At 47.0% G+C, this 25751-nt stretch overlaps 2 protein-coding genes across 5 annotated transcripts in view; one reads left to right on the forward strand and one right to left on the reverse strand.

The window, feature by feature from the left end:
- Positions 1–2980, forward strand: part of LOC149336729 (uncharacterized) — a 47834-nt gene extending 44854 nt beyond the window's left edge. For all 4 annotated transcript variants that reach the window (XM_089553081.1, XM_089553083.1, XM_089553082.1 and 1 more), the window contains exon 5: positions 598–2980. In XM_089553081.1, the coding sequence (XP_089409207.1) occupies positions 598–797 (200 nt within the window). In that variant the 3' untranslated portion in view covers positions 798–2980. The remainder of the gene's footprint in view (positions 1–597) is intronic.
- Positions 2981–7574: 4594 nt separating this feature from the next.
- Positions 7575–25545, reverse strand: LOC149336730 (regucalcin-like). Its single transcript, XM_089554763.1, has 5 exons — positions 25389–25545; positions 19115–19309; positions 17544–17753; positions 15363–15509; positions 7575–7768 (listed from the first exon to the last, which is right to left on the reverse strand). Exons 1-5 carry the CDS (start codon positions 25543–25545, stop codon positions 7575–7577), a joined length of 903 nt encoding a protein of 300 aa, XP_089410889.1.
- Between the last annotated feature and the right edge of the window lie 206 nt (positions 25546–25751).

The following is a 25751-nucleotide window of genomic DNA, read 5'->3' on the forward strand; positions in this document are numbered from 1 at the left end:
GTAGTCAGAGTGTGTAGTCAAATAAAGCACTATAATAGTACAGCACAAACAGGAAAGGCTTTCGCCTTGCAGCACTTTAGAGAGCCGAAGTGCCCCTGAATTTTTAGTGTGATTACAGCATGATGAGGCGCTCAATTAATGGAACCTTGAGTGTCTTTTCAGAGTGCAGGTGTCCCTTGGGTTTCCGCTGTCTTCCGCGAAGCTTCCAAGGGAATTCTGTGCCAGTATTTCGGCACCCTGCCCCTTGAAGGCTGAGGGGGCGCTCCGTCTCCTGTGACTCGTGGTATTTGGCAAGGGCGCCCTTTATCCATGCTGCGTAATGTGTTCGGAGCCGTTCCTGTGTACCATTGTGCGATATACGTGCGTCGTTTCCATGAAAGCTTCAGAACATGTGCCTCTTGTACTGCAGCGAACGCCGTGCACAGCGCTCGCGCTGCCACCTGCTCAGCACTTGCCGCGTGCCCGTATCAGAGTCCAGGGTTTAATATGGAGAAATGAGGGGATAAAAGTTAGCACGGGGTGGCGCTCTCGAAGCTGATAGACAACACTGAGTTCATGTGTTGTGTACACACACGAATGAACGTAATGTCTTCGCAGGCAACCGGATGAACTGCACGTGTGACTCCCTGCAGTGGCTTCTGCGGATGCAGCCGTACTACCGCCGCTTCGTCAAGGGCTTCGAGTGCGCCGAGACGCACAAGACGCTCGAACACATGACCACCTGGGACCTGGACTGCGCTCCCGGAGGACAGCAGACGCATCAGGAAGAGGACAGGCCTTACCTGCGGATCGCTTAATGCCGCATCTTTTCTGCCTCTGGTCGGGACTGAGGAAGCTCATGACGAGCGAGAGACCGACCTTAGGTTCCGTCTACCAGTGCTGCCCGAATCCGAATTTGTCGGCACGATGCCCATCCTCCGGCGCCTCGCACTGCTAAGAACAGTCCGTGTTACGCTGTCATGGGCAGCGACTGTCAAGCAGCGACCGGACGCTCTACTCCAGCTCTGTCTATCCTGATTCGGCGTTTGCCCGGCCGACGAGATTTAACAGAGTTGAAATTCTCGGACTGCATAATATCTGAGTCTAATATCTGAGTCTAGCTGAACACAGTATTCCACTTTAGTGTCTCACTAGTATTCAGGTATCACTTGCTTTAATGGCAACATTTAACGCACGTCTAGAATACCGGGAAAGGCGAAAAAAAGAATTAGGAATTTGCTTCCTCTCGAGCATTCTTTCTCGCTGTGGAAACGCACATGTCAATTTATCACTGCAGTATCACTAGTGTCAATTTTTAATCTTGGATTTAAAACAAAGTGCCGTTCTTGTAGAAAATGATTTAACACAGCCTGCCCTGAAGGAATATCTCTCACAGTGTCCTTTTTCAAAAGGTGTGTCTACATGCAACCGGGAAAGCCGGCCTGACGTCGCTTGGCTTTATGACTATTATTTTTCGCCCTCCATGATGTCCTACAGCATACTAGTTGGTAGATTACTTACTGTAAGAAGTGTTATGGACATCCCACGTGTGGTTTTCACTTATGTAAAATACATTTCTGCCTCTAATGATGCACGTTAGAAGTTCGGCCACTCAGCCGAGGGCTCGCAACCAGATACTGCCGTTGTACATACCGCATTGTTAAGCGTATTACCCTCCCGAATTTTCGTTTTGATATTGTACGGTTACAGTTTCTAGCTTGATGTGTCAACAACGTCAGCCATTTCTCGATGTCTGTCGTTACGCCACTGGAGGTTCGTGACGCACGAGTAGAGAAAAAGTTGGTTATGGTTTGGCTGTGGTTAAACCTGATAGGGTAGCGAGAGGTACATACGCCTGGCTACGCTTAGGTTTCGCTTGAAAGTAGGTTTACGTAAAGGCTTGAACTTTTTTTTCACCAATGAAGACTCTCCGGTGGTCAGTAAAGTAGTGAGACTTGCGCACAACTGACGAGGCGGGCGGCGTCTGCTCTGCCGTAGGCGCAGCCATCGTTTATAGATCCTTTTCGAAAAAGCTTTATAAACGGTGGGCGCAGCGGTGAGACACGCGGCGCGCACATCAGCTGCGTGCTCTGACGTCACTCCGCGCATGGGCACAGCTGGCAGAGCGTGGTGCTACGGTTCAGCGCGCAGCCACGCTTACATCGCGAAGCGGCTGGCGTAGTGTAGCTCTAGCTACAAAACTCCCAAGTGCGAACTGCCGACTGCTACCGAAGGGCTCCTGACCCTCTATATTACGTAACCACTAGAATTCCTTCGGCAGACTTTAAGGTGCACATGAGCACGGGTTCATACGGGCATTTCGCTGCATCTTTGTTCGTCTGCTGCGGTTCGTTATTCTCTGCCATATGGCAGACCAGACTTTGTTTCCAGGCACTGATGTATTAGAATGTAAATAGGCACCTATATTCATCTCGATTACGCACAGTGTATTGATGAAAGACCAGCGTTGTTCTCCAATTTTTTACATCCTACGTGGCACACCTTCTACAAACCACCATGCAGCTTAAAGAACGAGTGCTGGGACCCGTGCTCGAACAACTTTTCTTTTAGGTAAAGATATTTTGGAGATTTTATGTGGTGTACTTATTTGCATAACGGGACCATGGTAAATCTTCACCTTAAAAAGGTCTCGCGCTTCTTTAGTTCAGTTTCTTGTGACGCCATAATATGCTGACTTCGCACTGATCGCATCTGATCTCTTTTGCATATACTAGAGCTGAATGTACAAGTTACGGCGCCAGCCTTAGTAATCGTCATAGAAATGTCTATCACGTGAAGCATGCTTTTATCCTGTTATGTTTTCACGTCACACATCGCACTATACGTGTTCTCGAAACTATTTTGTTGTGTCATCCCGTACTCATGTTTCTGGTCAACCCGTTATAGCGCCTCTTGGCAATCACTTAACTTGTGCCTATCTTTTGCAATGAGCCTACAATTTTTTCGAGTATTTCCGTCAATAAAGTGTGGAAGTGCAGGTAAGGATATTGTGCATTTCTGGATACTTGTTTTCAGGTCGGTTGGCTGACTGATTAATAACTGACGCTTCTGTTTTAATGATGGGCGTGCAGGTAAGCATAACGATGTGGACCAGACGAGCGACTTGTCCGAGTGAGGAAGCCTGTAGACTTCAGAATCTTTCACCTACTCCGTGAAAGGCTTTATGATTGCAAAGTGGGCTTGTGAATGCCTGTTCACTCGTCACATATACTTACTTGTTTAATCTTATATTCAACCAAACAATGATGCGGCATGACAACTTCCAGCCCATGCTGGTGGGAAACCTCTGGCTTAAGGACATCCTAGGTGTGGTTTTTACTACTTTAAAATACATGTTTGCCCCTAATTATGTATATTAGAAGTTTGGTCACTCGGTCGAGTGCTCGTACAGACCGAGAGACCGAACTTTTAACATGCATCATGAGCACGTGGCTTGTGTGCTGTTTATAAGTCCTGGTTTAGTGCACTGTTCCACCATCCAAAGTTTACGTAAGAAACGATATTTGGAAATTATGATGAGTTCAGCAAAACTGCTTGCATGTTAACGTTGCAATAAATACTTTACATTTTTATCTAACCTTACAGTTTCTTTTAACTACAGCCACACTTCGGAGATAGCGCTGCCTAAAGAACAAAATTTTGTATTCCTTTATTTGTTGACAGGCGATTTTGTTTTCATGTCTCCGTTTACAGTTATTCCAAGCCTCACCTAACTCATGCAAGAACATGCCCAGATGTAAGCACCGCAGATGATATTTGAACAAAAATGGCTGCGGCTTAGCTCAGCTAACAGAATCGACCACCCGTAGAGCCGCCATATTGCATGCACGTTTCATGCAGGAAACACTTCTGCCACAACGGGCATTAGCAGAATAGCCATCTCCAATTGTTCAGATGTACTGAGCATTGTTAGTGCGATACCAAACAGCCTCCTCTGAGTTCCCGATTAAGCTCACATTATCTACTCAATTCTGACAGAGCAATGTATAGATAACGGCCATCGTTAAGACTTGCAAGTCGCTGCTTCTCAATCTTCGTGTCTGAGCTCATGCTCTCACATGTTATTGCCGAAGCATGAAGAGGAGCGGTCATACTGCGACTGTTTATTTATTTAATTACTGCATTCCCACAGAGACCGCCAGGAGCAGCAAACGATACTGTCAGATTCGTGGCGACAGGTAATAAAATACACAGTGAAGACAAATCCACAGATGAAAATAAAACGACGGAGATTGATAAAAAGAGGTTAGGTGGAACAGTCTTAAAAGCAATCTGTTTTTCTCCGTATGCTTGACAATTTGACGGAAACCAGGTAAATGAACGTGTTTGAGGCGTTTTTTATAGTCTTTCTCGCCACATTCTTCTACCTGCTGAATTTGCCTAATACACTGAACACGGCGGGAAAGACTGGACAAGAAAGTAACGATAGACAAAGCGTCGCGGAGCGTTTTCGTTGGTTGTCATGATTGAACCGTCTCAGCAATACTCCACCAATTCTCCAGCAGTCATCCAGCAATATTGTACGATGCTGCCCTTCCTGTGAGAAATAAACACTACTATCCCAGCGGACCTGCCGGAAAAACGGAATTGACGCCTGCCCGCAACCAGCACGTCCGTTCTTCATCGTTGACACTACATCAGCCACGTGGCCGGTGCTTCCCTCGGGGCCCGAGCATAACGACGCCCGGCGGCCTTTTTATTAGCACTGCTTCCCGCCAACACCGATATTAACAATATCCCTTTCCGACCCATCGATCAGTACACTAGACATAACAACAAAAAGCGACGAGAATAAGCAAACAAAGCCTAAATCAATACCCAAACCCTTTCCACGGCTTCCGTAAGAGACGAGAAATATCTCGATCATGCTAGTTCCTGTTTCGGTCGCATCTTCTTAAGAGAGCAGCGCAAAGTAATGGTGTCCTCCACTATGCCACGAGTAGACCACCGCCCGCGACGTGCTTAACTTTTCACTTCGTGCAATTCAAATAAATATTTCGCTCGAGTTAATGTTAAAGTCTGCCCTAGTTATAGTTTAGTTAAAGTTATAGTTAAAGTTTGCCCTAGTTATAGCTAGTATTTCACAATGCAATAATGTTCTTATGTCCAGTGTACTGGTCGCTAGGATTCAATAGGTGCGTATTACTCAAATCCCCGTGCAAGCAGGTTGTTTGATTTTCAATATTTTTTGGCGCCAAAATGACGCAACTAGCAATGTCGTTATAGAAACAACCTTATGTGGATTTCTGGTGCAAGTAACACGACTTTGAGCACCATTTGGTTGTTTAATTTTAAGAAAGACGCCTACTAATAAGGATGGTCGATGGTTTATGAGGATTATAATATCTGAAAGAGTCCCAGGCTATAAAGGACGCTGTAGTGAAGGGCTTAGGAAGTTTCGACAACCTCGGGTTCTTTAACGGGCACTAATATCGCACAGTAGACGGGCCTCTAGAATTTCGCCTCCATTGAAATGCTCTCTAATGAGGAAATCCAGGAACTTCTGCTTGGAGACAAGTAAGACCTTGATGTTGATTCGTACTCAGGCGAGGAAGCAGAATTATTACAGCCAGAGTCTGTACTTCACACCGAAGAAAGCAGCGACAATTCCAGTGCAGATGAAAAGGTTCTACTCCTAGTGCAACGAATAAATCAGAGTGTCCAGTATACTGGACATGCTTCTCCCTTGAAAACCATTGTACTTACTGTTTTCGTAATTTTTTCACGCTTTTTAATAACATCTTAACAGAAAAAAAGCGCCACGAACTTTTGTGCTCGCCCACAAAAAATTCTGGATGCAAAGGGCTATGCGTCCTGAACATTGCTATTTTATGTAATTGCTGGCAGCCGCTGCTGTAGATTTCTGCATCTAAGGATGCTTTTAAGGATGCTGATCAGCCTGACTACGTCCACTGTAGGGCAAAAGCCTCTCCCATGTCTCTCCAATTAACCCTGTCCTTTGCCAGTTGCGGCCACCGTATTCCTGCAAACTTCATAATTTCACCCCCCCCCCCCCCCCTAAGTTTCTGCCGCCCCTGCTACGCTTGCCTTCCCTTGGAATCCACTCTGTTACTCAAGGACCAGCAGTTATCTTCCCTTCGGACTACATGCCCTGCCCAAGCCTATTTCTTCCTCTTGATTTCGACTAGGAAGTCATTAACCCCTGTTTGTTCCCTCAACCAATATGCCCGTTTCGGTCCCTTATCGTTACACCGGTCATTTTTCTTTCCATAGCTACCTGCGTTGCCCTAAACTTCAGCTGAGCCCTCTTCGTTAGCCTCTATTACACCTAGCTGTGAAATGTAAGTATCGTCTTACATTACGTTGGGCATATTCCTTTGATTTTTTTTTGTTCATAAAGGCAACGTCCTCTTTAAACATTCTGACACCAGCTTTTAAGTCCGGCCGCGTAGCAGGGCTCTGGCAGAACCACTGGCATCTCTAAGCTAACGAGGGTAAACGGGAAGTTCTCACCCTGGAGAGATGTTGAGAGCTTGGATAATAGCGGTAAGTTGCAGTTTTCGTAGTTGAAGATTTATGTCTTTCACTTTCGTACAGGCAGGTTCTCTATTTGAGGGTGCCATGCAATTTCAGAATGGATTGCCAGGAAGTTTTCATCAATAAACTTTTTTTTTGCGGAAGTTCGAAGAGCTACTACAAGGTGATAACGTAAATTTTTATGTTTTCTTTCCTCATTTGTGCACAATACAGCGTTACTACTGTACGGGTCTCCAGTGGATGTAAATCAATAAATAAATGAGTTATTGAACAGTTACATAGCCAAAAATTTTCAACTAAAGCATCTTTGAGCTGGAAACCGTTTATTAACGCAGTTTTTTTCACATAATCTAAGATTTCAATATAAGAATCAATATATCCGCCGATTACCCGACGGCATTCAGGAATATTTTTTCTCAACGTTTTTGCCATAATCGAAAGCGTTCCCCATTGGGTTTCTGTGGCAGTATTAAATGCGATGGAAACACTTTAAATGAAAGATCTTTCTACATATCCGAAGAATTGACCATTGACTTCAATGTTTCTATAACAGTATACCTCACAATTTTCCAGTTTTCAAAATTTTTGTCCGAGGATGTTGGACATGTGTCTGCGGATAGAAAATTTCACGCACAGAAGAGTGTTTTTTCAGCCCAACGGTGCACACAGCCACGATTCAATCCATGATATCCTCGTGTGTGTGTTCTCTTCTCTCTGCCGGTTTGTAAAGGCTACCACTCTCCTATTTTCCCATAAAGGCATGAAGGCTGGCAACTTTATTAATTTTCACGTGAATAAATTTCTGCACCACACTTGATCGTGATCCGATTGGTCTGCCCGCGCCTGGCTCCAAATCCAGAACGTTGCCATGGTGACGGCATGAAAAAACAGAGTGAGGGAAATGAATTTTAATGAGAGGAAAGAAGAGAGGCATGAAAATAAGCTGCGCATGTGAGAGGGCGGTGGTAACAAAGGTGATGTGGTGTGGAGAAGAACGTGTTCAGCGCGCATAACACATTCCCAGGTGTCAAAGATGATCAGCGCACATTGCAGGTTCCTAGCTGTCAATGAGCGTGTCAGCCGCCGAACTCGTACGCGGCCTTGCCTTTGACCCCCAGCTCCGTCACTTTAAAAAGCCGGCCGTCTTCCGGTCTCGTGGCATCCGGCATGAAGCTTCCGGAAGTGACGTACAGCGTGTCGTAGTTCCGGCCCCCGAAGCAGCACGATGACGTGTACTTGGCCGGGAAGCTGACCTTGGTCAGGATCTTGGCTGCATGGGTGCGGAAAAAAAAGAGAGGGTGAAAAAATCAGCTTCGTCCCTCTCTGAAAGAGGCAATCATTGATTTGTGGTTCGCGCAGAAATACGAGCGCAGGACAATGCACAGGTTCCCGAAAAAGTTTACGGAACACAAAAAACCTGAATTTCCCCGTTGCTTAAAGGCGGGGCCTCACATTCTGGGACGGAGTGTGCAGGCAGCGAAGGTGAGTAGCTTACGCTTTGCTCTCTGGTTCCGTGTTAAGGTTGGGAATAATTTGAGCATTTTATTGGTTTCTGCAGTCCAAAACTCTTCTAGGCATCTGTTAAAGAGCGCCCAACACATGACGTTTTATAAGGGGCTAAAAGAATGCCGATACCACTTGCTGCCAGACCTATTTTTAGCTGTAAAGTGCGTCATACGATCACGCAACGTCTCTAGGGCTGCGTATACCAGCTGTTTCACCGAAGGAGAACCAGAGTTTTAAAAACTAGGCTTTTTGAGATACCGAGATGGCTTCTGCTGCGTTGTAATACCGGTGTTGGCGGACATCAGAAAAAAGAGGATCACGTTAACTTGTTAGCTGGTTTACTAATTTCGAATATCTACCTTCTTGACTACCACATTTTAGGACGTTGATTTCACAAGATTTACGCATTTTTTTTATGACCGCTGACATTGGTATTTCGAAGCCGAAGAAGCGACCTGGATAACTCACAAAGCATATTTTCAAGAATTTCTGTTCCTCTTTGTTCAAACAAAAGCTTTATGAAAGAGCAGGATGGCGGTGCAAAGGGCTCTAATAAAGTTGCGGTATGCTTGGGATATCAAAGCACCCGGATTCGATTCACGATTATTGCCCAGGAATAAATTTTTTAATACGCTTGGTAGAAGCTGAGTTATCTGTAGATAAAATTCAAACTTCAGTGTCTTCGTGCCCTTAACTCTTGTTATTTTATGCACGCTGGAAGGTGGGCGCTATTTCACCGGAGCTACGCTGCTTATTAGCCGCAGCCATACCCTTACAAAAAAAGTTTTAGACAGTCTACAGAGTCTCTATAGACTTCTGTCTATAAAGTCTATAGAATGTTTATAGACAAGAGTCTATAGGCAATACAAATTCCATAGACAGTCTATAGAGAATCTATAGATTTATTGCCATACACTTTTAGTAGACTTTTCTCTATACACAGTATATGAATATAGTATATAGTTTAACAGGTAAAAATAAACTGAAGCTTCCGGAGTGCATTAAGCGTCCTCTAGTGAGAAGGACTCGGAACGTTCATAAACATTCACTTACTCCCCTTTTCGCCAAAACTAACAGTTTTAAATACCGTTTTTTCCTTAGAACAGTGCAAGATTAGAATTCGTTACCGGAATCTGTTTTTTCCTCGCAAAATTTTTCTGATGCGTTAAATCGTCTACTTACCTGCTAATATTGCTTATATGTATGTTTTGTATCCGTGTGCTGCTAATATTGTATAAGTTTATTCTTTTGGTTTTATTCTTTTGGTTATGTAACAATGCAAGTTCACTCCTGCTTGGGCCAAGCAGTGGCCGGCAGTATTATGAAATAAATGAATATATAAATAAATAAAGAATAGACAAAAAGCAATATCTATAGGAAGTCAATGGAGTCAATAAGATGTCTATAGACTGTCTATGGATCATTTTTATAAGGCATAGTAGATGCCTGACGTCTGAAGGAATCGAACCAATAGCCACCTTGCAACTTGCATACGCAGGTGCGAGCAACGAAGGAAGGTAACATCATGAAAAACTCGCCGGGAAGGGCTCTCCAACTTTCGCCCGTGATTGTGGGTTCTCTGCTGCGTGTTGAGATGTATTATTTGGCTAAGGCTTTCATGGCAACACAGTGCAGTGATTAAGAGAGTGGATGTTCTCTCCTGGGAAGGCGTTTCAGAGCCCCTTTAACTCACGTGCAGTTGAAAGGGTTTCAAATGGTGTAACCAGAAAATCGTTAAACAACCAAGCTACAAAATCTTGGGCCCGACTGGACATGCACCAAATCTCCAAAGGCTTAGAACTGGGGGGTCCTTACTCAGTGAGATTGCAACTCATTGTTTTACTGTACGCAATGCATGATATCTGATGATGGTAAATAGGTGGTCATTGCGTAATGAATAAGACGCCGGCCTACCAATTACGCTGTGAGCAAAGATTTGTGTTTTTTGTTCACGGCTTAATATTTCAGGCATTTTCCAGCGGTAAATGAACAAGGAGAGAAAGACACGGACGAGACAAACGCTGTCGTGCGTTTATTTCTGCTCTTGCCCAATGACCGCTGGAGAATTCCTCGTCATTAAAGGCCTCTGGATTTAATCGCACGGCCTTTTGTTGAAATAGAGGCGCTTTCATTAGCACCGCCGAAAAGCTTTCGTGACGGAGAATCATGGACGAAATTTTACCAACAATTTTGCTGCATTGCTGTGTTTCCCAATAGACTGTTATTCACTCCATCTTATACAACATGTCTGCCGTTAGGTATAAATAGCGTTTTAGTAAATTCTTTTCCCGGACCTCAAAAAGTATGTATTTTCTTTTTTCCTGGAACCGAAAGCCCATAATCTTTCTTTACTCTATGACTGTAAGTACATGGGACCGATTATCACAGCCGGCTATGGTCAACGAGAGTCAGAACATGTTGAACAGACAACGACGAAGGATCTGCTAGATACAAATAAGTGCTAGACTACGGTGTTAAGGTGAGCGTTAAGCTTAGTATTTGTTCCACACGCGCCTTAAGTTGTCGTTCCACGCCTGCAAGCCAGTTAGGGTTAGGATACGCCGCACCTGATTCCGCTGGCCTAACGCGACTCAACGTGGGAAGATGAGAACAAGCTTCTCGTGCTGTGTAGTGCGAAAGACGATGACGTTGATGCTTGCGGTAAGAACTGAATGTAATAAAACTCAGTCAATTAAATCAGCAATTAACGTCAAGAAGTTGGTGCCCTGTTCTCAATTTTTTTATTAATGCATCCATTTGAGTGTTACAGCATAATCCTCTGGGTCTCAGAAGGGGAAAATGAGAACAACATTTCAGCAGACATTAACAACAGCTACAACACCACAGCGATCCATGTCAATGCGGCTTAGGTTTCTAAACTTTCCTCGTCCACAATTGCACGTCAGTGCACGGCATAGGCTGCAACCTTCGCGCACGCGCAGTGACGTTGGGTTCGAAGTGCTGCTCTCGCGCGAAGGTAAAAGGCCCGTCGGCTCTTCGGGCACTCGAAGCGGTTCAGGGTGCGTACACCAAGGGGTGCAAATGAGCGAAACTTGGAACGGAATTCCTCTCTTCTAGACCTCGGCGCTTTTCCTCACGCAGCCTGGCTAGCGCCCGCCAGGAAATGTCGCGTAGTGAGCGCTGTGCGTGTTTGAGCAATTATGCGTAATCGTTAGTTAGAACCGTGACGTTATGTGCCCGTTAAATGCTGTCGCTTGCCCTGTTTGTTCCCAGGAAAATGACCGCGCGGCAAGCTTTGTTCTGAAGGGTACTAGCTCATCTATCGACTGCAATGTGGCCTCGGCGGCCCGTTGAGGCAGGTGCGCTCGGTCTATTTTCGTGATCGAAAACAACTTCGCCGTTTTTCAGCTCTCTGCTAAATGTGTTCGGCATCCGCTACAGCTTTGCGACATCTAGTGCCTCGTAGTGATGTTTTTATCCCCGGTGAGTGAACGCCCATACACGACGTTGTTGGTGCTGAGAATTAGTTCATGGTTCCGAATCTCTTTCCCGTTGGTAGCATTTCATTCGAAGTTGGCAGCGAAGCCCGTGCGGGTTGATACACTTCCACGTTAAACACCCTGGCTGCTCGAAATTATAATATGGCATGGTTGATAAGCTAGAAGTGGCATCCGAGAGGTAAAAAATGTTCAGTAACAAACGAAAACAAAACAAAAAATAATGCCCGCAGGACTGCAGGAATGAACACATAGTCATTGCTTGATGCTCAAACACCTGGGGTACATCGCTATCGGTCACAGGAGAACTTAATCATGCATCCTTCTTTCCAATTCATATCCATGAAGTCGTAACGCTACGCACCAGTCACAAGTTCGCTCTCAGCCGAAAGCATAGCCGGGGACTAAGGTTAAAACTGTTTTCACACTTTCAAGCACGCCAAGACGGGCAGCAGCATAGTGAGCACGTGTCTAACGAGGGCAGCTATAAATAAGGGCAGTATTTCCAGGTCAATGCGCGTGCGCCCAGCGAGATGCGAGAAAGCGAAGGCAGCGTGACACAACAATGACAATGAAAGGAAAGCTAGACATGAGAACAGCTCAAGTTTCCTTTTTTATACTTGTGGTGAAGTGCTGGCTACAATGCCAGTGAATTCACACTAACTAGGGCAAGCCTAAGTGGGGACCTAAATCCAAGAATACAAGGTTAATTCCTGTGTTTAGCAGCTCAGATGGCGTACCAAGGCAGTAATTTTCGGCATTTTTGTATTCCCGTAAATTGTTCTGACCGAGAAGCTACAATGCGTGGTGACGCGCTTTACTCGTCCCCTGTGGTTCGCTTCCCTGGAATGTACCCTTTTTAGCCGTTATAGTTACTTTAACTAACAAGGGAGGACGCTGGCGTCGCAGCGACACGTGCGCCACGAATGGCGTGCTCGCTGCACGCACGCGTGGCAGAGACGGCCCTCTTCGGCTCGAGAGTTGGCGGCGTTCGAACGTGTTGCGCGGTGATCCGCTCTTTGTCAGCGGGCGCCTCGTGGTGGGAACATGCTCCCGCCAGCTCGTCCCGTCCGGCGTCGGAGTTTCCCCTTGCCCTAGCGTGGGCGAGCATTCGCTCGTAACCGTACTTTTGAGTAGGATGTCCTCGGTTCTGCAGCGTATTTTGTTGCTAGCTGATGTTAGTGTTGTAGCAATAAATGCCTTGTTTGTGTCAGCTAGTATGTCGTTATTTTTTTCCCTCAGAGCAATGCCCGCCGTGGTCGGCGTGAGCTCGGTAGCGTGCGCGATCACGTGGTGGGGTCTGGCGGTTCTGAACTGGGTCAGCCGCGGTTAAACGGGGAGGAAACGTACTTACCTCCACCCAATTAAACACCACACAAGTGGCGCCCAACGTGGGGCTTGCTCTTGGAACATTGGATGACTGTCTGTTCGGTTCGAGGAAAGGACTTTGTCCGGACTTGACAAGTGCTAAGCCTAGTGCGAATTTTGGTCGCTAGGATCTGCGGCATGCTTTCTCGAGTGCGAGGTGTACTGCACTGCAGCATCTTTGAACTTTTCGATATGCTCAGCACATTTTGCGTCAAGTTTTCTCTGGAGTTTTTTCAGCACGAGAAGCACTTGGTACGCATCGAGGGAGCGCGAGGCCTAGCGTCCGCAGAGTAAGTGCGAAAGCCGCGTGGGTGGTCCGAGTTTTCTGTATATATTTTCTCTGCTGTCGCTGTTACGACTCCGGTAGTCGCGGCTACGGGAGCCGGGTGGCCTGGGGCCACGGATGCCGCTACGAGCTCGCTGGTATTGCAGCTGGGCACCGGACGCTCCGACGCCGTCAGATACGGTGGGCGCCGACCGCTCAGAAGCTGCTTCGTGCAGTGAGCGGGGTAGCACCACCCCACAGAGCTAATGTCTCCTCGCGGCTGCGCGCACGTAACCCGTTCTGGGTCTCTCTTTTTTGAGGGTCGTTGTCATCATGGAAGTTAGGCCTAAGGCTTTTCAGAGCTGCCTGCATTATGTTGCAAGAGACACGACCATCGGACCATAGTGTTGAGAGGGGGTGCGCTTTGCTGCCCACCCGTTTTGTAACCTAGCATGAACTGAGCAGTCGCGTTCAACTCAAGAAATGACTTTGTTAACTCGAACTTTGCTTTGCACAGCCGCCCGACACGTTTTGCTAGTGAGCTGAGCATTGAGCCACGAGGCCCTTGCGGACGCCGTTTCCCCTCCCGTAACCTACGTTAAAGGCATGCGGAGTGTGTTTCGGCAATGTTACAAATCCAGCGGAGCCACCCGGGCTTGGTGCCATGTGCACATCGTCTCACTGCCGCCTGCTGCGACGGAACTGCCTTATCCTGTTTGGCGCATCCATCCGGGGCAGCCGTGGCGAGACCAGTCAGCAGTCTCCTCCGGCTGCTTTTACCCTGGCGACTACTGCAGAATCCTGGCCTGCCGAATCCTGGCCTGCGGAAAACCTAGTCCACGGTCCATGCGAGTCGTCCCAGCGGAGACCTTCACGCCGCCTTCGGAATACGGCTGCAAGACCTGCCTCAAGTGCATGAAGACCAGAAGACTCCTCCATAACATGTATTTGCAGGCGCATGGGTCTATTTAAGGTTGGGGGGTTGTAGGGACGCGCTTTCCTCGTCCCCTGTGGTTCGCTTCCCCGCAATACATCTTTTTAGCCGTGATAGTTACTTTAACTAACAAGGGAGGGCGCCGGCGTCGCAGCGACACGAGCGCCACGGATGGCGGGTTTACTGAGCGCGCGCGTGGGAGAGAGGGTACCTCTTCGGCTCGGGATTTGGCCGCGTTCGGCCGCGTTCGGAGCAGTGATCCGCTCTTCGCCAGCGGGCGCCTCGTGGTGGGAACATGCTCCCGCAGCTCGTCCCGTCCGGCCTCGGAGTTCCCCCTTGCCCTAGCGTGGGCATTCGCTCTTAATCGTGCTGTTGAGTCGGACGTTCTCGGTTCCTCAGCGTATTTTGCTGCTAGCTGGCGTTATCGTTGTAGCGATAAATGTCTTGTTAGTGTCAGCCAGTGTGCCATTTCTTTGTTCCCTGAGAGCAAGGCCCGCCGTGGTCGGCGTGCGCTCGGTAGCGTACTCGATCATGGGGTGGGATTCGGCTATTTCGAACTGTGTCAGCCGTGGTTAAACGGGGAGGAAACGTATTTATTTCTTCCCAATTAAAAACCCCACAAGTGACAGGAAGCAATGATCACGTGAGATGATTTTTTTTTTGGAAAAGCAGATGTTTGCAGCTACACCTCCTGGCATTAGAAGCTAAGTTCCATTCAGTCATTTTGATGCGCTCGCAGCGGAATCACCCAAGCGCAGCAAGATCATGCTTCCACATCGTTTGAAAAATATGGTAGCTCTCGTTAAGGTGCGTCCGATCCCCTCAGTGCAACATAAGGGGACGTACCGGGGTTATATGCAGCCGATCCTTGGTCAAATGTTTAGGGGAATCCCCCAAGGTGGAGTAGATTTGTAGTAAAGGGGGGGTGCAGCTGTGGAGCTGAATAAAGGTGTATAGCTTTCCTTTGTAGCCATGTGGCTGCGTTCGGGTGGATGTCAATGATTAATTACTCTCTTATTGCAGCCGATCTCTGACGGCCCACGCTGAGATAGCACCAGCGGGTGATCCGTCATTCAGTATTTAACCAGTCACTGCACCTATACCCGTTGATGGCCAGGCAACCACACCATGGATTTCACAGGATACTTCAGTTATCCCATCGGCTGATGCGTGAGCACGGGCGCTTAATATTTACGGGGAGGACTTCATTATAAAAGCAAATGTGACTTGACTAATGCTCACTGGGGCAGATAAATGCTGGAACATAACTAAGAATGGGATCTATCATTTCTCCCCTGACTTCCATCGCATGACAAACACACAGTGGTCCTACCAGTTTCCGGGTCAATCTGTACGACGGCGCAGCCTCCGAAGCAGGCCAACCAGACTTTGTCGTTGAGGTCGATGGTCATGCCGTCCGGCACTCCCAGCTCCTGGTAGCCGGGCGTCTTGTTGAAGTCAACCAGGACTCGGCGGTTGCCTGCGAAGGCCCTCGCGCATGAAACTAGGCGCCGAGTTAAACCACTATAGACCCGTGTAAGGACGACCGCTGAAATCGCTGTGCAATCACTACATCAGTGATACATGAGTGGTGCGTGTGAGGTCTTCTCCTCTACGTCGACCTAACATGTGTCCTATCTGGAAGCAAGTCTGGATAGCTAGTCTGGAAGCATACTTTCCGGGTAGGTCAGATAAGCACTCCATAAGACGCATCGCCGTCTAGCCAAGAAACACGAACCGCTGAGGCATTTGGTTTACTGCAGTCACTGAAAGAAACAGAGGAAACAAGACGCAGGATAAGCCACAGAAGGAGCATATCTGTATGCGCTCCTTCTGGCCTTGTCCGTTTTCTTCCCAGCTGGTTCTTTCAGTGCCATATGTAATTAAAACATTGTCCCGAGCAGTTGCGGAGCTGTGACTGTCGAACTGCACATGTGGTAAGTATTTGTGCTCAAACTACGCGCACAGCTCGAATGGGCATCAAGAAAATCATCATCATCATCATCATCATCATTTATTGAACCCTTAAAGATCCCGTCTGGGACATTACATAAGGGGGGGGGAGACTGTGGTGTGAAACGGTCATAAAAAGGCATGTAAACATAAAAAAGCATAACAAAAAATAACAAGAATAACAAGTTTGACGTGCAATTAGCGTCAGGTAATTCAAATAGTACAGAATATATAAGGCAAAGCAGTAGTATATAAAATTAAACATTAAAATGTGCGGAAATTAAATAAGTGGGAAAACACTTGTGGCGGGGAGGGGGGGGGGGTCGCAATGGCACAAGCAGTTCAAATTGCAGGCAGAGAATCGCGAGGGAAGTAGCTATAGTTGGTTCAAGTGGTCTGTTATTAGCTGCCTAAATCTGGCGGGATTAGTTTCGATGCATGGGCTTAAAATGCATAGGCTTAATCATTCGTACGTTGATAAACGAGGTGCTGAGTTCCGATTTCCCGCGATTAAGTGAAGCAGTGAAGCCATTCCTTCGTTAAGGTCTTACAATTTCCTAGGACATTATTCGCAATCTGCGTTAAGGAGCTCATGTCCCAGGAAATCCGACGGCGGCATCGTGTTTGACCGTGAGCAAAAAAAATCCAAGGAAAATCCCCTGACAAGCAATCTACGAAGCAGGTGGGCCACCCAGGTCACGTGACCTTGCGGTGACCTTGCGGTGACCTTGGCAGGTGGGAGTTAAATTAATTATTGGTCGTTCGGGAAGAGCAACCTGGCACGCACAAGGTTCACCGGTGGCGCATTGCTCAACCATTGCATCACTGCAAAAATTATGCGCTATCTTCGAAAAACAAGTAGTTTCCCTAGATGTTACAATGAGAAAGTTGCGCGTGTCTACGCGGAGGGTACGGCGAGTGACTCACTAGGTGGTTCGAGAAATGATTCGAGAAACGCTAATCGGTAATTACTCCCGGATCACAACTCTAATCCACATTGGGGAATCGGCTTAAAAAATTGGACTGTCCAGTACTTGTTTTCCGACTAAAGCAGAAAGCACAGAAATACAGTAATATTATATAGAGATCACAACAATATGAAAGGAAAGTTTGAGCATTCAATTGATTATTACTTTATAATTACGCGTGACAAGCACACTGTCTTCTGCCTTCAAACTATTTTTTTTTTGGTGTATAACACCCGAAAGTCAGTTAGCAGAGAAAGTATTCAACAAAGAAATAACAAAAAATTTCCTCCTGCTACGCAAACTGGTCGTTCCTTTCATATTGGAGGGACCTTTATGATATGGTGTAGCGCTACTGCGTACTGGATGAAGTCATGGACATGGATTTAAAATGTAGCGAGTCCTCCTAACAACACCTCCTTTTAACTTCTCCTTCTTATAAAAAAAAATGTGTGAACATCCTGACATAAAGCTACGCCATCCGCGCAGCTTTCCACCTGGAAGCCTCTTAACTCAGCTGCGGATGTACAGGAGTTCTAGTGTCTTAACAGGCGAGACTTCAAGGTACGAGGACTTTCGGTCATTGGTGCACTCACTAATTTCACCCGTGGCGAGGTCGAAGTCAAAGGCGTAGACATTTCCGGGCACCGTGTCAACGTAGAACATGGTTCTGTTGTCGCCTGTCCACGTTATTCCGTTGGACAAGGAAATCTTGCCGAGCTTGTGTTTCAGCTGTCCCTTGGAGAAGGACCAAAAATTGTTCTTCTCGGGTATCAGGTTCTGCGTTCCCGTCGAGGACATCGATCCTGCAGACACAAAGAAGCGGTTAACCGTCCTCCAGGACCATTGCCATTGCTCGCTGGGTAAGTAAACACTTAAATCACCAACTGCACAGAAAGTACCGTCCTCAAGCACTTTTCTGCGGAACGTGACCTGAATTCGAGGACAAAAATTTTGATGATGGGAAAACTTTCGGGTACTGGTCCATTCTCCCGATAGGTATCAAAATCTTTCTTTTATAGTGCTTCCATCGATCGCACAGAGCAGTTAAGACTAACATAGAAAACCAATGGGGAACACTTTTGACGACTGCAAAAACGTTATACAAAAAATTCAACCCTGCTGACCTGACATCTGCGCATATATTGTTTATTTATTTATTTATTTATTTATTATTCCTCAAAGGTCCCTTTCGGGACATTACATGAGGGGTGGGCATAACACGGCAAAAAAAAATATACATTAATAAGAAAATGGACAAAAATTACGTTGAAAATTATAGCCGGCTTCCTCGATAGTGGTCTTGAAGAGTCGATGATTCATGATGGTGGCCACTTCAGCAAAGAGGTCATTCCAGTCACGGGCAGTCTTTAAGAAAAATGATTGCTGGAATGTGGTGGTATGTGCACGTTCAGGGTAAACAGCGTTCGGGTGGTTATGGCGGGAAATGCGATGCACACGTGGAATTAATTGGTTGGCTTCGGGAAAGTTGTGGAAGAACTTGTGAAATAAGCAGAGACGTGCTGCGTTCCGACGGGTGACTAGCGTAGGCAATTGCAATCGTGATTTCAGACCTGAGATGCTGGTATGATAGGAGTAGTCGGATGAGATGAACCTGGCGGCACGATTCTGAACTTACTCAATGGTATTAATTAGGTTAGTCTGATGGGGATCCCAGACAGAATTAGCATATTCAAGTTTAGGTCTGACGAAAGTCTTGTAAGCCAGCGATTTGAGACAACTTGGTGCTAGAGCAAGGTTGCGCCGAAGATACCCAAGGACAAAGATACTGTAATCTTACATTATATGAAAAATTGCGGTCAAAACCGCCCTCTTGTTAAAAAATGTTTTTGTCCAGAAGCAAACTATGTATCGGACACCACTTACAAAAGCATCGGAGTGGAACAACTGAGGGTAGTAGAACCCGTGGTAGCCGGAAAGAAGACGCAGGAGTCCTATATGGCCTCTCGTAGCGCAAGTGCAGTTTCGGAGCATTAAACCGCGTATACTGGGCCATAAAGCGTGCTCTCTCAGCTAACAGGCAGAAACCAATGGGCATGCAGAGCTATACGCGTCATTTCAGAATCACCGGTATCTCCGGCAGCCTAATGCTGGGGCGAAGACCAAGATCAAGGCATTCGAATGCAGGGTACGACCGCTCACTCACCGAGCCACAGGCGTCCGTTGGCATCGCACTTTCCGTCGTTTATGCGTGTCTGCACCGTAGATTCGGGGTCCTGCACCTCGACCAGTAGCTGCTTCTCTCGCGTGTCCAGGTTAAGCCGGTAGACGCCTCGCTCCATGCACAACGCCACCAAGCGGTTGTTTTCGGCGTACGGGATGGCATTGCCCACGTCGCCTTCTGCGGGGATGTAGACACGGGCATCTAAAGAGGTGATATACTGGCACTAAAAATAAAGCGATGTAAGTGGCCCATACACTGTTGACCGCATTTTTGCTAACATTGGTGGTAGCCTTTCTGATAAGCCTCGGGATAGTGCGCTGCAGGCATACCCCGCTAAAGCAGCGAGCCCAAACTGAAGGCATCGTTTTGGTGTGTATTGCATCAGCCCTGTATCCCACGGACCAATAGCAACTACGCCTACGCTGCATTCTTTCCTAACTATGTTGAGCCTCTCACAATCTAACGCTCTTACGCAAATGAAATTCACTGATTATATCAATCTGGCAACATCGATCGTTTTTCATATCCCGTGATTACTACCGGTACTGTGATGGCTGAAGTTATCATCAAACTGAATCTTACTGACTGCATTCGTGCCTTGTTTTTAAGTATTCATAATGCCCAGGAGGGCAAATATATTCGCAGGAAACTGTGCTCCAACGCTTGTTTAAGTAGTGAGCCTTGAATTTTGTATATATTTCTGTACGAATATACTGCAGCAAAACAAACTGTGCAAGCGAAACAAATCCAGACAGCTATGGCAGTGGCTGATTTGTTCGCACGGGGCTAACACGACCTCCTCACCACACTTTTCGTCTTCGTATGCATGATCAGAGGCCCGTGGTATTGTATGGGATACGGAAATATGGAATGGAAATATAGGTGCTAAGGTGTGCCTTGAAAAGTGTGAATATGAACGTATATGTCAATATTTTGTTGATATTCTACTCTATTGTGATAACAGTTCTCCAGTTTGTTTCATTATATGTGAAAGTTGTCTGCCATCTTTCGTTGTGTGTTCTAGCAGTTCGGAGGCACACTTCTTCAGTTTACTTGTTTTTATTGTGTTGTATTGTAGATGAGTACTGTCAAGTTCCGCTCATAATAGCCTGATAACTGTAGCCTGTACTAAATTTGTGTGAAATAATGTTGTGTATCAGTTATTGAGTTAAGAGATGATTTTTGAATGTCGCGCGGCATCGTTGTTGAGTTGGAATTTTTTCTGCTGTGCTTTCTCGCCTTTAGAGGCCCATCGGCGTAGCATATTCATATTCAGGGCTGTGTTGCCGAGGAGGCCAGTGACATATGCATCTCATGAGTCCGAATTATACATTGAATGAGGGCTCTGTTAATGTATAAAAGGAAATAATGTCTCCAGCAAAGGAAAGGGTCACCGATATCTTGACAAATTTGTGATTTAAATAACAAATAACTATTAGAGATGCGGCATCTCCCCCATGGCAGTGTCCTAGCACAGACACTTGGCAACGTTGCACAAAAGAGCTCTGCGTGCAAAATATTACCTACTCGATTAACAGAACAAAATACGAGTCTATTTGCTCAATTCCCGGTGTTAAGTGCAGCAACCCATTCTGAATCGGGATCTGGCAACAACACAAAAAACACTTTTGGACAGAAAGCCAAGGAATAGCAGTGAAATATTTCAAACGCTTCAAAAGTTAATTTCCAATAGGGAAAGTAAACCAGAAAAAAGGCTAAACAAATGCAGAGAATGGATTCGGAATTTTCTGACCGACCGGTAGCAGTTTGTTTTGGCTAATAAATGGACATCTTCTTGAACTTCTATCGCGGTACCCCAAGGCATCTTCCTGGGGCCCTTTCTATTCATTATTTACATAAAGGACATACCGGCTAACATAGTTCTTATGTGCGCATGTTAGCAGATGACTAGGTTATTTACCGCCAAATAACCAACAACAGTGACCTTCAACTGCTGCAATTTGTCGTTGAATGCGTAACAACCTGGTGTGACAAATGGCTAACGTTTTTAAACGTGAAGAAAACATCATTACTATCTTTTCATCGACTTCACTCCCAACCGTCCTCAAATTACTTTATCTCTAACTACAAAATCACTGTTGCGACTGATCATAAATACTTAGGCGTTCATTTAACAGGCCATCACAATTGGTCACATCACATTGCGCAGATTACTAACGAAGCTAATCGCGTTCTCGGTTATTTTCGGCGAACTCTTCACCTAGCACCCCTTAAGTGAAGTTATTAGCTTACTTAACGTTCATTCATCCCAAACTAGAATACGCACGTGGTTCTTGGGTCAAGTATCAAAGTAAACTTTCTAACTTACTAGAAGCAACACAAAACCGCGCAGCAAGATTCATCTACTCGGCCTATTCCTATCATGTAAGAGTCAGATAACTAAAACGTAATGCTCACCTTACAAACTCAGCCAACAGCCGTACTATTGCAAGACTGCCTTTTTCACTAGTTCTACTATCATCCCAAGATAAAGTCTGATACCAGCCCTGTCCATCGCATCTCCATCCGCACCATTAGAAGGCCGTTGCCCGGAAATTGGAGCGTTTGTCATCATTTTTTTCTGTTCGCACAGCAAAGGACTGGAACGACTTGGCCAACGCCGTCGTACTTCATTCCGAACCACAGTCGTTCATATCATCCGTGGAATCAACCATGTGCCCTGAAATCTCATTTTAATGAAATACCATTTTAATGGGGCGTTTCAGGTAGTAATAAGTAAATATATAAATAAAAAATAAAAATAAACAAAACAGTTTCACAGCTCCTGAAATTTTCCCTCTTCACTGGGGCGGGGTAGTAACAGTAATAGCTGCTCAGAGCTTCGCCACTTCCCAAGACCACCCACTGTCGAGGCCTATGTATGTGGACACACTAACCCTGATGGCAGTCCCGTAAGCACCCACACGTCTTCCGTAGCTCAGGCCACCCTTGATACCATTCTTCAGGAATATCACGTGAGCATGGCCTACCATAGGCACAGTGCTGATACTGTTTGGGAAAGATACAACTTCTAGGGCGGTTTCTAGCGGTCGTGGGTCATTCATATGCTCGGTGTTGCGATCCACTAATGGCGAGTGTAATACACAGTCTCTCGCACTAAACGGGCCTGAATACAGGTTCATATGTGTCCTAATTTTTATTCCAAAAAAAAAGACATGTGCATAGTCTCCGTTTTGCGAAGACATGGTCCATTCCAGCTGTTAAGGGCATCACAAATATAACGTGATTTAAACCTAACGAAACAAAATTAGTATCTATGAAACCAGACCCTGAAGCCAGGAAGAACCTAGTCCAAGTTAGCCGCCTATAGGCTTGCTAATAAAGATGCCATATATATTCTGTACGTGTTGTTCTGGTACCAAAAATATTATTTGCCGTGCTTCCAAACTCGCGATGATGGCTGAATGATTAGAGCGCTCCGCTACTGTGCCGGAGTTCACAGGTTCGAACCCGGCCGCAGCGGACGAGTTTGGATGGAGGCGAAACGGAAAGGCGCTATGTTGGTGCACGTTAAAGATCCCAAGGTCGTAGGAATTGTTCCGGATCATTTTAATCCGGTCTATACATTCAAAGATATATTATCAAATTTGTCATCGCCTTTACCCTAGCCCCTGTAAAGGCCTGAAGAAGGCGTATGAGCGGCTCGTTCTCCGCCTTCTCACCAATACATTGCTGTGCCCGGCAGCGCTAAAACATTTTGACCCCTCCTGTTGCGGCAGCTGCCCGCACTGTAGTGCAGTGTCTTCTGACACCTACCACATGGTGTGGGCCTGCCCCTCCAACCCCGCTATTCCCCCCATACCCAAGCCAACCCGGGAGGACTGGGAGGCGACCCTGCTCGGCTGCCACGACTCACAGGCCCAACAAGCCTTAGTTGGGCGCGCCAGGGCGGCGGCCACCGCCACTGGGGTCCCATACTAGGGACCTCCACCTAGTGTTTGTAAGGATCGGTCCCTTACGGGCTGATCCAAACATACCTCCTGTTCATTCTTAATAAATGTTTTCACCTCCTGGGGGTAGAACCAAGACGTCTCTGAAGATGCCCCCAAACTGCAGGAAAAACCATTAGTGTAAATAAAGTTTTCCCTTCCCTTCACCACCACCACCACTTTACTACAGCACCTCGTCCTGTATTTCCTTTTTCATTCCCTCCTTTACCTGTTCCCTTACGGCGTGGTTCACGTGTCCACCGATGTGCGAGAGAATTTCCTTTCCTCAAAACCATTTTTCAATTTCTTTATTCCTATAAAGAGCAATTTGCATCAAGACGAAGCCAGAAATCCACGCTACCCCAGCAGTTGTCGAGCTTGTGTATGAAAATACAATGTCGACAATAAACATTAATGATGGCACAGCAAAATGATGGCTATCCGTACTGCTGGCTAAATGCGTCAGCAGAACGATACCCGGTTCCGTGACGTATGAATAGCGCCGGCAGTGGCTCAGTATGCGATACGCTCGAGAATACACCTCTGCCTACTTAGGCAAGGTCAACTGTGCATCGCTGATGCAGTTCGACATCTGCCACACGCGATCTTTGAGTGTTCGGTAGCTACGACATTTTCGGTCCTTATGTCGCGAATGTTCGGGGCGACCCTTGGCCCCAATTCAAGGTTCCGCGACCCTTTTGTGCGTATGCTTCTTTGTGTCGGGGCGTTCGTACTGTGGCGCCAGAGAGGTGCGGCGGCTCTACAAGGACGGCCGCAGAGGGCCATGTACCCCATGTTGCGGCGGGTGCGTGCTCGCATGTTCGCCCAGGCGTGCGTGGACCTCGTGTCGCTGGAGGAGCTCCAGTTCCTTCGGCGCTGGTCTACCCGCTTCATCGTCGTAGGCAGGGGCCGTGTTACGGTGCGGCCCCTGCCATATTAAGTGTGGCGCGCATGTGTGGCGCGCGTGTGTGGTGCGCGTTGTTCGTGCGCGGGTTTTTGTGCGCGGTTTTCAACCCGGCGTGCTTCCCCCGCGTATGGACCCACTAGAAAGACAGCGACAGTGATGACGTTCATCATTGGTCAACAGGCTCGTGACGTCATTCCGCCACCATTACGTAGTGCCTGTTACACTGGGACCCGAACCAATGCCTCTTGGAGGGCTGAGTTAGGAGCGCTACTCCCGTCCACTGAGGAAAGATCGTTCCATTAGGTTACAGGGAGGATATGTGGGTCTTGTGGTAGAAAATAAAAATAAAATAAAGAACAGTGCCAAGGTGTGTGAAGTGATATGCAAACAGTACTCCAGGCCGGCGGAGGGACTTAATAACGTTGTCGTCCCGAATACCCTTGAGGCCGAGCTTAAGTTTTGCAATTTTTTTTCTTCACGCTACTGCACCCGCAGTGAACACATACCAACAAGCTAACCATTCCGTCTCATCAGGACAGCGAAGCTGTGCCTCTTGCTATCTTCGGGGCTAGACTTGGGCACGGATGTTACAAAGTAAGATTTGAAAACAATCTCACTTGTCCTTCGGTTTCCTAATGGCGCGACGTTGTATTGCTGCGTTAGACGGCTACATAACTGCAGTTTGTTGTTGTACACTACCAGGACTTTGAGCAGGAAGTCAGGCCGCTGACTTCTGTGTGTTATTTGTGGAAAGTGGACGTATCTGGGCCATAAACTATGTTTAAAGTTAGTTTTTAAGGCCTAAATAAAGCGTTACTCAATATGTATGCTCGGAGACTCGCTGAACAGAACCATCCGTTTATCCTCTTCGTGGATGTCTATTTGCTCGTTATGCACCATACACCCACAGTGATCATGGTGGACGCTTAGTTTAATATGCAATAAATTTAAATTTTCGGTTGCTGGACCCCACATCTCCTCAGGTTCTCAGCGAGGTGCATTACTGCTAAATAAATCTATAATCTGCCCCATCGATCTCAGCTTGACTGATCAAAGAAACGCCTTGCGGCACTCGACAGCTGACACGAAAGACGAGGGTTCGATGCTGGCCGCGGCGGTCGAATTTCTATGGAGGCGAAATTCTAGAGGCCCGTGTACAGTGCGACGTCAGCGAACGTTAAAGAACCCCGGGTGGTCGAAATTTCCGGAGCCCTCCACTACGGTGTCCCTCATAGCCTGAGTCCTTTTGAGACGTTAAACAATAATAAACCAAACCTTGCAGCACGAGTCTATTTTAGTGCGTGACTGAACCAAAAAGATGAATACGACACACATACTGCATGGTGTCTAACATACGTAATCGATACGCGTCACACTGTCCAGGTCAGAGGTGGCTTACCCAACTTGATGACTTCTGTCTCTGTGCGGATCTCGGGGTCGTACCGCACCAGCTCTCTCCCAAGGCAGTCAACGTGGAGGAGCGTCGAGCTGCGGCCGTCCCAGTGGGGTCCTTCTCCCAATAGATTCTTGCGGGTGCTGGCCACCTCTACTTTCATCTCGGAGGCCTTGGACTATGCGGCGAGGGTACGATAAGGAGGAAATGCAGGCTTATGGACCGAACTGCGTTTACCCACTGTTGCGCCAACCTGGCGTCGTGGCCTAGTGGTCTGGGCGTCCGCTTCGGCTGCGGGAGGTGGTTGGTTCGAAACCCACCGCCGGACACCCACCGGTAAAAATGGGTACAAGCCACCCCCGGTCCGGC

The sequence above is a fragment of the Amblyomma mixtum genome, chromosome 7 (genome assembly GCF_055824585.1).
Source record: "Amblyomma mixtum isolate Tamu chromosome 7, ASM5582458v1, whole genome shotgun sequence".
In the NCBI taxonomy this organism is placed as follows: Eukaryota; Metazoa; Arthropoda; class Arachnida; order Ixodida; family Ixodidae; genus Amblyomma; species Amblyomma mixtum.